The following is a 15267-nucleotide window of genomic DNA, read 5'->3' as shown; positions in this document are numbered from 1 at the left end:
CAAGAAAAGGCCATTGCTGGACCGTAATCCAGCAGTGCAGATAAAAGCTCATAGTGAGAAGAGAATTAACGTCCAGAAACTATAAGTAAACGGGATCATGGCTCAACATATTCTGCCCTAGACAGTCTGTAGCTGGGGATATTAATGGCACCAGGGCAACCCCTACTTTGGGATTGCCTTGCTTAGGTAAGTTATGGTCAAGATTTTCAAAAGTGACTACTGATTTTTGGTGCTTAATTTGAGACCATTAGAAAGGACTTTAATTTCAAGAAGTGCAAGGGGTCTCAAACTGGGCACCCAAAATCTTCTCCTCCCCCCAAAAATAGATATTATCAATTGTGCACAAGGCCCTTTACAGGCAAGTATAAACATCAAGATCTCTGCCAAAGGGAGCTTGTGATCTAAACAGAAAACAAGAGTGTCTAGAGATGAAATAAGGGAGTGAGTGAGTGTCCAGCATGCCTCTCATTAGTTCTACTTTTACTTTGATTAGCATTTTGTGCAAAAGGGAGGGGCTATAGGAAGGTGTGTGGTTGGAAGTGGACCTAGACAGGGAGAGAGTCTTCCCCCATTAGTTTTACAAGGGTGAGGAGAGGGCTCCAAGCCCACTCTGATTTTTATATCAAGGCAGGTGGACTGATTCCACAGAGATTCTTGTTACAAAGTCATGCTACGTGTTCAAAGAAAGCATTCCCCCCAGTACTGCTTATTTACTGGCAGTTGGAACACTTCAAACCTAATTTAATACACTTGGCTTTACTGTATTTTGGCATGATAACAGTTACTTCCTCTCTCTGTCCCAAAAAAGTCACCATGACAAAGTTCTAATTTGGTGTTGCATCAACATTCACCCCACCCAGTACAGTGTAAACAACCCGACTTGGAAAGCTCATATAAAAAAACGTGAAATGTAATCTTTACTCAGTTCTTGTTCTGCATAATCCAGAGGAGACAAGGAACAACAAGGCAAGACACGTCTCTGCTACAAGTGTGAACTTGATCCCAAAGCCACAGCCTTTTCCATGCCTGTTCAGAGGTGGGTTGGCAATACGAAGGTAGGTTACAGGTAACAAGATTAAGAACATAAAAAAACCCTGTTATTAAACCAGGTGTAAAGTCTCTTGAAAGTTCATCACAGCAGCAGAATTCAGCTCTGGACATTAAGCTTGCTTCCAGTGATCACTTGAAAGTTAACATATGTTAACTTTAGAATATCCAGTTAACTAAAGGTAGAGAAAAGTCAACAGCAGCTAACCCCACATTCACCTCCCAGGCAACAGCCAGAATTAGACTCTATATCATTGACTTGTTACAGGTTTTCACTTCATAAGGAAAAGCAAAGACTTTGATTTAATCAGAGGCCAACACAAGGTGCAGCTGAAGAGCTAAACACAAGCCCCTGCTACCCTCTCATTGTAACCACTGGGGGAGAGGAGCGCTGATGAACTGCAGGGTGCAGAAGCTGGTGCACTCAAGCCCTAAGCTACTTCTCTTTGTGGCTCATGGGAGCCATGTGTGCAAACATCAGTGTGGTGCATTTGATTAAAAATGTGCAAATTTATCAAGAAATAAAGTGCATGCCTCAGGCTCCTGGCAAACTGCTAAGGCAGCCATTGGGACTGCCAATGCAGGACTTCACTTCAGTGTTTTTAATCCTCAGGACTCCAAGGGCAAGGACATCTATCCAGAGAAAATAGGGCCAGAGCATTCTGGGTACCCTAGATTCTCCCTTCCCCCCACCACCTTACCAACTCCCAGGATATTTGGTGGTTTTATTTATAAATAAATTTGATGCTGGAATAAAGAGACTGCATGAGAATCTCCACTTTCACTTTAAAAAGTTTCTAGCCCTCATGGTTGCACAGAAAAGTTTAGAAACATGAAGCAGATGTACCCAAAAAGCTTAGAAATCAGAAGGAAAAGCAAAAGAACTCCAAAGTCATTCTTAGGAACTTAACTCATGCTTTTGAAGTCAGCAACAATGCAAATGTGACCTGTATCTCTTGCCAGTAGTCCCACCCATGAGTCCTCTCATGCTTTGACTGTTCCTGTCTGAAGAAGTCACACCACAACTTCAATAGGCAGCCTACCTCACCACCTGCTCACTGAAGACATCCTCCTCTGTAGAATGGAGCCTCGGGTAAAGATGCAGCTCTCACTGAGGGGTGAGACAGTTCAGACTTCCCCAAGTCACTAATAAGACATGGCTCGGTAACTTCCTTCCAGCAGTCTGATCAAGTATTCAGCTTTCACTCTCATGCAGCCCAGATGGCTGGAGTTGAGGGTGCCAGCTACATCTTGACAAGTGAATGGTATTCTCTTGGTCTTTCCATGTGATTTTGTCCCTACTATCCGACAGTCTGATTAGGGATTGGCTGTCCAAGTCACAAATCTGACAGAAATGCCAAAGTCACAAAGACAAGAGGGGCTAAGTCCTAACAAAGCTATTTGAAACTAAGCAGAATGTGAGAGTGTAGCTAGAGTCGCAGAACTAAGGCAACATATTACACCATGGCTTAAATGAAATCTGGGATGCAATGGATTTAGAGGGCTCTGAACCCATGTAGTTCTCCTTCACACATCACCTGCGAGGGCTTTAAAGCAATTCACTGCTACTCCACAAAATGCTTTCAACAGTCAAACAACTCATATTTTTAATACAAATGTAACCTGTCCTTGTTCCTTAAGATGCAAATACTATCCCTCCACAAGGATCAGCCAGAAGTCCCTTTCAAGTGTGGAAACTGTTTACAGTACAAGTCTGTCCTTCCATTTCTAATTCCAGGACCAAACGTGCATTCCTTACTCACTAGTGTAGTACCACTGATTCCAGTGGCATGCAACTCATGTGGAGTAAGGAAAGCAGGAACCTTCATCCTCAGCTGCTCTTTTGGGACAAACCACCAAATTCTCAAAGTGCTTTTGCGACTGCTGACACCAGGGATTGAACCAGAGACGTCCAGAGTTGAAAGAATGAGTTGCTTCAGCTGAACACTAACATCCTCTGTGGATGGAGCTGAGCACTGGCTTACACAATTCCCCTGGACAGAGAAAGCTTGTCCCAAATATTTCAGGTACACAATAGTTTGGATCAATCCTCTAGAGGACAGCTGTTCTTAACAGAATGAGAAGTCAAATTGAGATTTAATATTTTACACCCAACCTCCACCTCTTTGGCCTCAGCACTCTACAAGGTGGCATGTGGTATTGATTAATGAATAGATCCTCACTGCTTGAGGACCTTCCATGCATTGAAGTGAGGGAAACTTCCCCTTTAATCTGTGTAAAAAATAAAAATAAGTAAAAGTCTAACTTTTGGTTTGGATACCAAAAAGCTCTGAACCACATTCCAGAAACTGAACTATCACCACCTTTATTGGTAACATAACTCACTGACAAGGCAAAGATCATCAGGGTCTTTTTCTGTGTGGGTAAATAAATCTGGGTCCTATCCAAAGAGAGATCTATTCTATCACATCATCTTCCACTGTGTTGAGGGCACACACAAATACATGCAAGTTTCTGTGCATCCAGAATTTATAGGCCAATAAACACCAGTATTTACACTGATTTGTTAAATAAACAGCCTTCAGTAGTGAGTGCTTTTATGAGCTATTAAAAGCAACCCATGAATGAAAATTGCCTACACAAAAATAGAACTCTCAATCCCCAAAGAACAGTCCATTCAATGAAGGAGCTATATAGTGGATTCCTGAAGTCAAATTGGCTTTATCAGAACAAAAGCAAATCCCAGAGCAGATGGCCTCAATTTCACCCCAACATTCTGCCTCCAGTCCTCTAGAGTTAAAAATCTCAGGGCCATTAGCTGCCATTTCCTTGCTTCTCTTTGCTACAAGAATGGTACCTGATAGTTCTTAAATGGAAGATACCATCATCCCCACCACTTAGGTTTTTATATGGTGAATTAAAATCAGCACCTTGAATTACCCCTAGAAACAAATGTTTGTGAAATATTGCAGAGTCCTATTGAACATACTTCCCTCTTCACAGACATGCAAATCCATCGGTGCTCAGTAAACAGCACCAGTTTCCACTTTGCCATACAAACTAGCTTAATGCCATAGAAATCTTACTAAAGCCACTATCCTCATAAGAATCTGGAGAGTCTGTTGCACACTGAAATACTTCAGCAGGAATTCAGTTTAGTGTTTGTATGAAAAAGGAAAGGAGGACTTGTGGCACCTTAGAGACTAACCAATTTATTAGAGCATAAGCTTTCGTGAGCTACAGCTCACTTCCTCAGATGCATATCGTGGAAACTGCAGCAGGCTTTATATATACACAGAGAATATGAAACAATACCTATTCCCACCCCACTGTCCTGCTGGTAATAGCTTATCTAAAGTGATTTCCAGCACAAATCCAGGTTTTCTCACCCTCCACCCCCCCACACAAATTCACTCTCCTGCTGGTGATAGCCCATCCAAAGTGACAACTCTTTACACAATGTGCATGACAATCAAGCTGGGCTATTTCCTGCATAAATCCAGGTTCTCACATCCCCCCACCCCCATACACACACAAACTCACTCTCCTGCTGGTAATAGCTCATCCAAACTGACCACTCTTCAAGTTAAAATCCAAGTTAAACCAGAACATCTGGGGGGGGGGGTAGGAAAAAACAAGAGGAAACAGGCTACCTTGCATAATGACTTAGCCACTCCAAGTCTCTATTTAAGCCTAAATTAATAGTATCCAATTTGCAAATGAATTCCAATTCAGCAGTTTCTCGCTGGAGTCTGGATTTGAAGTTTTTTTGTTTTAAGATAGCGACCTTCATGTCTGTGATCGCGTGACCAGAGAGATTGAAGTGTTCTCCGACTGGTTTATGAATGTTACAATTCTTGACATCTGATTTGTGTCCATTTATTCTTTTACGTAGAGACTGTCCAGTTTGACCAATGTACATGGCAGAGGGGCATTGCTGGCACATGATGGCATATATCACATTGGTGGATGTGCAGGTGAACGAGCCTCTGATAGTGTGGCTGATGTTATTAGGCCCTGTGATGGTGTCCCCTGAATAGATATGTGGGCACAGTTGGCAACGGGCTTTGTTGCAAGGATAAGTTCCTGGGTTAGTGGTTCTGTTGTGTGGTATGTGGTTGTTGGTGAGTATTTGCTTCAGGTTGCGGGGCTGTCTGTAGGCAAGGACTGGCCTGTCTCCCAAGATTTGTGAGAGTGTTGGGTCATCCTTTAGGATAGGTTGTAGATCCTTAATAATGCGTTGGAGGGGTTTTAGTTGGGGGCTGAAGGTGACGGCTAGTGGCGTTCTGTTATTTTCTTTGTTAGGCCTGTCCTGTAGTAGGTAACTTCTGGGAACTCTTCTGGCTCTATCAATCTGTTTCTTTACTTCTGCAGGTGGGTATTGTAGTTGTAAGAAAGCTTGACAGAGATCTTGTAGGTGTTTGTCTCTGTCTGAGGGGTTGGAGCAAATGCGGTTGTATCGCAGAGCTTGGCTGTAGACGATGGATCGTGTGGTGTGGTCAGGGTGAAAGCTGGAGGCATGCAGGTAGGAATAGCGGTCAGTAGGTTTCCGGTATAGGGTGGTGTTTATGTGACCATTGTTTATTAGCACTGTAGTGTCCAGGAAGTGGATCTCTTGTGTGGACTGGACCAGGCTGAGGTTGGTGGTGGGATGGAAATTGTTGAAATCATGGTGGAATTCCTCAAGGGCTTCTTTTCCATGGGTCCAGATGATGAAGATGTCATCAATATAGCGCAAGTAGAGTAGGGGCTTTAGGGGACGAGAGCTGAGGAAGCGTTGTTCTAAATCAGCCATAAAAATGTTGGCATACTGTGGGGCCATGTGGGTACCCATAGCAGTGCCGCTGATCTGAAGGTATACATTGTCCCCAAATGTGAAGTAGTTATGGGTAAGGACAAAGTCACAAAGTTCAGCCACCAGGTTAGCCGTGACATTATCGGGGATAGTGTTCTTGACGGCTTGTAGTCCATCTTTGTGTGGAATGTTGGTGTAGAGGGCTTCTACATCCATAGTGGCCAGGATGGTGTTATCAGGAAGATCACCGATGGATTGTAGTTTCCTCAGGAAGTCAGTGGTGTCTCGAAAGTAGCTGGGAGTGCTGGTAGCGTAGGGCCTGAGGAGGGAGTCTACATAGCCAGACAATCCTGCTGTCAGGGTGCCAATGCCTGAGATGATGGGGCGCCCAGGATTTCCAGGTTTATGGATCTTGGGTAGTAGATAGAATATCCCAGGTCGGGGTTCCAGGGGTGTGTCTGTGCGGATTTGATCTTGTGCTTTTTCAGGAAGTTTCTTGAGCAAATGCTGTAGTTGCTTTTGGTAACTCTCAGTGGGATCTACGTAAAAGAATAAATGGACACAAATCAGATGTCAAGAATTGTAACATTCATAAACCAGTCGGAGAACACTTCAATCTCTCTGGTCACGCGATCACAGACATGAAGGTCGCTATCTTAAAACAAAAAAACTTCAAATCCAGACTCCAGCGAGAAACTGCTGAATTGGAATTCATTTGCAAATTGGATACTATTAATTTAGGCTTAAATAGAGACTTGGAGTGGCTAAGTCATTATGCAAGGTAGCCTGTTTCCTCTTGTTTTTTCCTACCCCCCCCCCCCAGATGTTCTGGTTTAACTTGGATTTTAACTTGAAGAGTGGTCAGTTTGGATGAGCTATTACCAGCAGGAGAGTGAGTTTGTGTGTGTATGGGGGTGGGGGGATGTGAGAACCTGGATTTATGCAGGAAATAGCCCAGCTTGATTGTCATGCACATTGTGTAAAGAGTTGTCACTTTGGATGGGCTATCACCAGCAGGAGAGTGAATTTGTGTGGGGGGGTGGAGGGTGAGAAAACCTGGATTTGTGCTGGAAATCACTTTAGATAAGCTATTACCAGCAGGACAGTGGGGTGGGAATAGGTATTGTTTCATATTCTCTGTGTATATATAAAGCCTGCTGCAGTTTCCACGATATGCATCTGAGGAAGTGAGCTGTAGCTCACGAAAGCTTATGCTCTAATAAATTGGTTAGTCTCTAAGGTGCCACAAGTCCTCCTTTTCTTTTTGCGAATACAGACTAACACGGCTGCTACTCTGAAACCTGTCATGTATGAAAAAGGAAACTTTTAAATTGGAACAAGGACTTTTACTGCATAAGAGTCACCATAGCGCAGAACAACCAGAATAAAAAGAATCCCATTTGTATGGCTCTTTATGGATGATTCAGGTAACAGATTATATACACACCTGTTATGCTCACAAGAGCAATTTCAAATAGTCTCTCTCCATGGCATTTACACATCCAAGTTCTCCTTTGAGGCCACAAGGTGGAGCCAGCTTTTTTCAGGAACTGTAGACTAGAGTGTAGACTAGAGTGTTTCCTACAGTACCACAGAAATAAACAGCACTTTGCATGCAGGAAAAATAATCACACAACAGAATACAATGTTAAAGTTGGGACAGAATACAGTACAAATAGGAAGGCTGGGGCCAGGATAAGTGGAAGATACAACAGGGCATATGAAGTGTTCATAAGGTTTTGCTCTGTTGTGCCTAGCTTACAGAAGACATTCCTAAATGTGAAGGGAGGTAGATGTATAGTAGAGATTTCTGCTATCTACTTTGTGTACAGATTAGAACTTTAAATGACTCAAACCCACATACTGTATACACAGCTGGTCTATGTAGCTGGGTGTTTCTGTTCCCACTGTCCATCCTCCCTCGTTTCCTCCAATTGTTTGACACTCAGTCAGAAATGTAAGGCTGGAAGGGACCTTGAGAAGTCATCAAGTTCAGCCCCCTGTGCAGTGGCAGGACCAAGAAAACCTAGAGCATCCCTGACAAGTGTCTGTCCAACCTATTCTTAAAAACTTTCAATGACAGGGATTCCACAACCTCCCTTGGAATCCTATTCCAGAGCTTAACTGTCCTTACAGTTACAAAGTTTGTCTTAACATCTAACCCAAGAGTCTCCCTTGCTGCAGACTCAGCATATTACTTTTTGTCCTACCTTCAGTGGACACAGAGAACAACTGATCACCATCCTCTTTATAACAGCCCTTAGCATATCTGAAGACTTGTCAGGTCCTCAGTCTTCTTTTATCAAGACTGAACGTGTCCCGTTTCTTTTAACCTTCCATCATCTGTCAGGTTTTCTAAACCTTTTTTATCATTTTTGCTGTTGTCCTCCGGACTGTTCAACCCTGTCCACATCTTTCCTAACGTGAATCCAAAATTGGACACAGTCGCATCTCGTCTTGGCTTGTAAACTCTAGAATTACACCACGTGTCTGGACAGTACCTAGGGCAACAGGGCCTTGGTCCTGGCTGAGGCTCTGGACACCATTGCAATGCTAATACCAGGTTCCCCTCTCACTCCCTCCTGAAGGCCTCTCATATTCCGATTGTCACATCTATACTGCTAGGTCAACAGACGTTTTTCTTCAATTAAGGATGACATTTGTTTAATCCACTAGGAAAAAGCCACTTTGCAGACCAGACAAGACTCTGAGCAAAGCTCAGATAAACAGGCTGTGTGCTAGTGAAATCCACAGGGACTGGAATCCAACCCATGAGGAAAGCAGAGCTGCTTTATGGCCACTACTGCAGTGTCACAACTGTGGTAGCCTCTGTGGTTAGTGTGCTGCCCTGCTGCTCCCCAGGGAATCTGCTATCCAGTCCCACCATCAGGACCCCCTCCAGTGCCTGCTCTAGTATCTAGGAAGTCCTCATCCCCAGCATTAACAAAAGCACAAACAGGAGATTAACTTAAATTTCTCTGCAAGGGGCAGAGTTTGGAATGAAACCTCATCCCCTCCTGACTCTCCAACCCATGCCCTATGTTGTCTTCATCAATAGCTTTTTAAACTGTTCAGCTGGTCTTTGCAGTACTTTGGCCAAAGACCCACACTACAGCCCTTCGGTCAACAAATGGCACCCACAGTTTTTGAGGCCCTGTACTTTAGGATAGACTCAAGAGGATTCTTGGAAGACCAGAGAGGAATGTCTCCACAAGTTCCTATTGTGCCACTAGTTTACTTAATCAACAGTTGCTTTTAGCCAGGTTACTATGGGAAAAAATGGTCTTGAAAGACTCTAGCCTAGGGCAAGCTAACCAGATTGATAATTGTGGGATAAGTGTTTGCCAAGATAACTGTAAACACAGTTACATAGTTCTGTGACCTTATGGTCCAATAAGGATGAGTGAAGGCAGTATACTAATACAAATAACCATCAAAACAAGCACAAAATACAGAGTATTGTACCTATTTCTCTCTTTTTTATTAACAGTAATACAAATCAGTTGGATTAGCAGGATAATGAATACAAAATGGCTAAAATACATTTTTATGAAGAAGAAATGTTTGCGCAACATTTGAGAGCAAAGCTTTTCTTGATCTACAGAAGAAAAGTAGAACTTACACTGTGTAGCACAACATACATACTTTAAAAAGGCAATTTCTTTTTAATCCTTCCTGTCATTAGTATCACTTCATTATGGTAAACATAGTTCTTGGGGCTCCACTGAAAGGGACATTCACTTTCCTTTTTCATCCCAAAATTAACTCCTGCTATTCCTGTGCAGTCTGAAGATTACAGTGGAAGTGCTATTAGAATGAACCATAGGCCTGAACCTTGATTTAAAAGCCCAGACAAACTATGTAACAGAATCAAGTCCCATATGTCAATTGCTATTATAAAACCACTTTTCTCACCACTTTAATGTGTTGGATAGCCATTCATGGGGGGTAGGAGGAAGTTAGGCATTGTAAAATAATTCTGTTGGCTCTTCTCAAAACCACTAACTCATAATTTTGTTTAACTTTCTTTTTAAAATGGATTTAACATGATGGTGTGTTGTGTAGTTTGGTATTACAAGGAATTACCCTCTATTACATGTGAAAGAAGATTCATGCTTTGCAATTTTAATACCCAAGGTTATTTTAATTTGATTCTATTCTAAAATGCATAGCAAACAACTTTACAGGGTAGAAAGGAACTTTTATTGGCTGCCATTGAAGTCATATCAACATATAATGCCCAGTAAATATGTAGGTGTGCTTCTTCCCATGGACTCAAACAAACCTCATGTGAATTTGTCCAGGGTGCTCTCAGATGTTAGATTAACATATCCAATATATATCCATCCACAGAACAAGTATGTAATGGATAGCAACAGTGAAAGCTTCTCTCCACTTTGTTTTATCAATGTATCAACCTGACCTGGAGAGATCCCCTCGAAGGATGAGAGGTCAGGTCAGTTTCCATACACATTTAATCCTTGGCACCTTTCAGAGACAGGATCCAAGGGTGCTGGTAGGTTGCCCTGTGGATAACTGTCTACACAGACTAGAAATGAAACCTCTGACGTTGTAGACAGCCTTCAGAGTGTAACCACACTCTCTACTGACGTGGACTATATTGGGACCATCAGCAAAGGAAAGATTGTGTATCCCCATTCCCATGCCATCCAGGTACCCCCCAATTTTAATATTTAAAATCACATTTTGCAATAGTAATATATTCAAGTTCTTCTGGCATTCTTCTCCTACATGACTATCAGGCTCCCATCGATTTCACAAATACTTGTTCTATGCATCCATATTTTAAGGAGTGCAGATAATCATTGGAAAGCTCTGCCATTCTAATCTGATGGGAGAGTTTTTTCCTGTGATCCCAACCCTGCTTTAACCTGACCTTCAAAACCTGCAGGTGTATAACCTTCAATTGCTTTAATTCACACGGGTAGGAGGATATAATTGTTTGCTAGCCTACCAAGTTCTCTTCACTTTCCACACTTGAATTATGATTGCTCATCTAAACTTGGAACAGTTCAGAAATTAAAGTTGCCTTCAGCCCCTTCTTAAAGCCCCATGACAAGAAGCCATATTTCTTTCCTTCACCCCTTAATTACTACTGAAGTCTTAACAATCCTCTGTAGAGCTAATGTACCTCCAGCCAAGCAGAACTGGAAATCACTTGTGGCCACTCTGGTACTCCCTCTGCTTGGGAAGGCAGAGAACAGCTGAAGTGTAAGGCACGTCCCAAGACAAGGGGTTGAATGCATCACCTCCATGCAACTTCCAGGCCAGGGGTACACTTTATTGCCTGGTATATTAAAATCAGACTAGTAGTTCTTCACACAAGTATTTCCAAAGAGAAATGTTGCTCACTTATGTAATTTTGTTTGAATCAAGGTAGCTACCTTGTTCACAGCCACTGAACTAAGAGACTTCCACGAAAGTTTTCTTTTCTGCATTTGTCATAACTGAAAGCTAAAACTGAAAAGCTGCCGTATCAAGTTCTTAAGTGACTTTTTGGTTTTGGAAAAGAGAGAACACACTGAAAGCTCTAACAGAATGTGCTCTTAAGCCTTCTGCTCCACTGATGCAAATGCTGTGATGTTTAGAAAAAAAGTGTTAATGAGTAAAGAACATAAACCTGCTAAGCATCCTCCTCAGAAGCAAGTTTAACTCAAAAGGACAAAATAATTTCTTACTACTGTTGAGAGTCACCGTCCTCATTCTACGTTAAGAATAAGTGCTACTCTCTCTCCAGTAAGTCTGATGGGGGATTACAACACACTGGTATGCCTCGTGCAAGAACAACTCATCCATTTTGTTTTTAAAAGTCTCTCTTATCAAATACTGCAAAATTTCTAAAAAGATTAATGGGATCTTTGGGTATTAGCTCAACATACATACTCGCTTCTACATCAGCTCTAAGTGAGCTGCCTGTTTGAGACCCTTGCCGAGTGCACTCTGATTTGTGAGCAACTTGAATCACTTTCTAATTAAATCTTACACTCCAGTAAACCTTGATTTAGGCATATTTTATGTGCTTGTTTCTCCTCTCAATGCTATTAAAGAATACCAGAGGTCAGCACGATAGCTGCACTTAGACTTGTAAGAATGTAAGATTTTAAAGTGAGGTTAGGAAGAGAGATTTGGACCAAAAATACATACGTTACTTAAACAACTTACCAATACCTGTGTTCCCATCAATCTTTCTAAAACTCCAGTGAGAACAGTTTCTTCCAAGAATGAAGATTTACATGCTATATTTTCAGTACAAACACTGAAGCATTGTGCTTACCTAGGAGAATTTGAAAGGGACTTGTATAGAGAGACTATAAACAGAAGTAAAACTGACTAGACTAGATTCATTTTTCAGATCAAGAAATGCAACGAGTGGACAGTCAATGAAAAAGTCAGACTATTAAAAATGAAAAGTTTAAGCATTTAACACACTATGAGTGACACTGTAAAGAAACGTGTTATAACATCTCACCCAATTGCATCCCTTTAAGTTATATAACATCTAACTACACCCAGTGCTCTTGCACAGGGTTTAGATAAAAAAATAATAACCTTGTTTACAGATATTTTAAGAGCCAAATGGCTCCTACATTTTCATGTTTCTATGCTCTATAATCAAGCTAGCTTTGTAGTGCCATTCTGACCCTTACTGTCCAGTTCTAAAGGCTAACATTTTCAAACTTTTATGGGTAGAAAAAATGGCCTGCCTAGAACTATACAGGAATTTAACCTGACAATAAAACAGATTACAGCACCCTTGATTTAATACGATTCTCCCATGCCGATATGTCGCTTGACAAATAGTAAAATCAAGATGTGGACGACAATGAATTAATGGGAAAGGAAACGCAGAAGTCCATACAAGACCTCAGTCTCATAAGGGTGCATATTTATTTTCCACTGCATATTTATTTTCCTTTTCAAATCTCCAAGTGGAATGCACAAGAGCAGCAATCTAGCACATCTGATAATAAGAATAGGTTTCAGTAATCCTAGATGTTAGCTATGTTCAGGCTTGGAAGAATTAGATTTTTATTGGTAAGTGTTGATGTCACGACACAAGCACAAACAAATGAAAAAATATTTCCATTGATGATCATCAAAATTTACAGAGAGGCAGACAAAGAAAAATGCTGCTTGAGAACTTATCAGAATGTGACATAAGGATATTTATTTTGTAAATTTTAACATGTGATGTTGACAATTTGTGTCTGGTTAAAAAACTAACTTTTTTGAATCTCAGTGTCACTAAATAATTAGTGCCTGACCCACTCCCCATAAATTCCAGCAACTGTGAACATTTAAAATAGATAATAAAAAATGCTTAAAAATAATCGATGTCAAAATTATAAAAAAAAGAATCAAATTCTGCCAAGCCTAGATACTTTATTAAATTTTGAATTAAGCCCTTCCTGCCTCTGCACTTCTCCTACTCATTTAAAGATTGAGCTAACGATACTAGTTTGTTTAGTGCTTAGATACCCTTCACTACACTGCTCCTTTCCACATCTTATTCCTTTCTCATTGTAGCTGTATATGAAGTCACAAATCAGATGACAAGTTGAAAAATGATTAGTTTTCAGATAATATATTTGTCTACTTTTTTAAAATTCAAACAGGAGTTTTTCTATGATTCATTGGGAAACTGTACAAAATGTATTCCAGAAGCAGGGTAATTATAAAGGTTGACAATCTCTGCTACAGCAACAAGATGGAAATACATATTTTTGGCAACAGAACTTGATTGACACCATTAAGTTGCAAAAGGTATTTAAGTGAAATACGTCTGACACAGAGACAAGAACTGCTAAATATGTTTCGCATATATTTCCCCTATTTCTATTCTAATGTAGCTGATCATTTAGGACTAACTTCAACAACTGCAGCTTTGACAGCGAAACTCAGCAAAAATGTCTTCATATTTTAGATAAATGTGCAGAAGAACAGTACAGTAAAAATTAACGGCAAGTAACATAATATAGGACCGTTGCCTAACTTCATTTCAGCTTTGTTTCTGACATTTAGCAACTTACTTACTAGCCAAGTAACTGTGTCAAATTGCGAGGTAGCACAAAAGCCTCACACTGGTTCCACTTGCATAGTTTTGTGATCGGTGGCCTATGTCCTTTCCCAAAAAGAAAAAAAAAGTTTCTCTTAAACAAAACAGAAAGCAGAGATGCAGTAGTTTTCACATCTCCATGACATGAATACATGTATTACAATGTAACAAAATAGACAATCTGCACTTTTAAACAGTTAAGATAATGATTTTGAGGAAAAGGGGAGTAAAGAGCAGATGAAATAGAAGCGACTGTATGAGTCTAGCCTCAATACAGAATGCTACAAATTTTGGGGTTTGTTTTTTTAAATCAGTGCCAATTTGTTTCCTTTCTAAAAAAAATAAACACTATTGTTTTAGGTCACTTACCCACCCAACAAATAATTGCTTTTTGTTTTGTTCTGTTTAAAAAAAAAAAAAAAACATGAGAGGAAATGAGCCAATTGGGAAGACAACTAACCAGTATTTAAATACTAAATGTTGCATTACCAAACAAAGTCTGATTTCAGTCAGTAGGCTCGATTCATGAATGCTGCATTGACTCATAATCAAACAGATATAGCTAATTTGCTTTTGAATGACAACTCCCAAATCTTCAAATGTTGGTATTCAAGTAGACTTCTGATAGTCTGAGAAAATATCAACAGCCACTTAAAGACTGTGAGAACCTCAAAGTCTTGCCAGGTATTGGTTTGTCTATAATTATTATTAATACAAAAATGACAAAGTCAGCGAGTGCACAGACACTGAAAAATGTGGCTGAACTTAAAAAGACAGCCAGAGATGTTTGGTGAGGCTAATACAGGTTGGCGGAGGGGGAGATCAGATCTGAAAAGACATCAAGAAGCTACTTGACATGACATGGAATTATTTCCTGCAATCAGACAGAAATAAAATGCCCAAAGAACCATATTTGCTGGTAAAATTCTAGCTTTGAAAGTTGCTGGCAAGGTGAGCCCATTTCAGTGTACATGGGCTCAAATTTCTGTTGACTAATGGTTCACAAATTAATTTTTTTCATTTTAAAAAGGCGGTAAGTGAATAAAAATAGCATTGGGAGTCAATACAAACTTCCTTTCATGAATCCAGCCCTATATCCTTAATAGTAAATCTTATTCATTCCATCTGTAGATATTTATAGGTCCTAAGGATCACAGTAAACAACATCTTTCTTTAAAACTTTTCTTGCTCTTGCCACTTTTCTTCCCATTCTTGTCTTTGTTTTCTGACATTTTCTTTGCTCTGATTTCCCTCATTAGATCAAAGAATACCTGGAAAGTTAAACATATGGGAGATTAAAACAACAGTTCAGCCAGCAGAAAATAAATTGGTATATTGATGCATAAACTAGAGTATTTGGCAAACAAAAATGTAACACAAGAACAAA

General features: G+C 40.5%; 1 protein-coding gene across 3 annotated transcripts in view; it reads right to left on the bottom strand.

Moving 5' to 3' along the window:
* Nucleotides 1-9273: 9273 nt before the first annotated feature.
* Nucleotides 9274-15267, bottom strand: part of RALB (RAS like proto-oncogene B) — an 80095-nt gene continuing 74101 nt past the window's right edge. For 2 of the 3 annotated variants that reach the window (XM_084643217.1, XM_084643216.1), the window contains exon 5: nucleotides 9274-15151. In XM_084643217.1, the coding sequence (XP_084499343.1) occupies nucleotides 15032-15151 (120 nt within the window). In that variant the 3' untranslated portion in view covers nucleotides 9274-15031. The remainder of the gene's footprint in view (nucleotides 15152-15267) is intronic. The other variant, XM_084643218.1, reaches the window with a different exon arrangement.

This window comes from Lepidochelys olivacea, assembly GCF_965140295.1.
Source record: "Lepidochelys olivacea isolate rLepOli2 genome assembly, chromosome: 11".
Lineage (NCBI taxonomy): Eukaryota > Metazoa > Chordata > Testudines > Cheloniidae > Lepidochelys > Lepidochelys olivacea.
The sequence above is the reverse complement of the archived record's forward strand: the minus strand, read 5'-3'. Positions and strand labels throughout refer to the sequence as shown.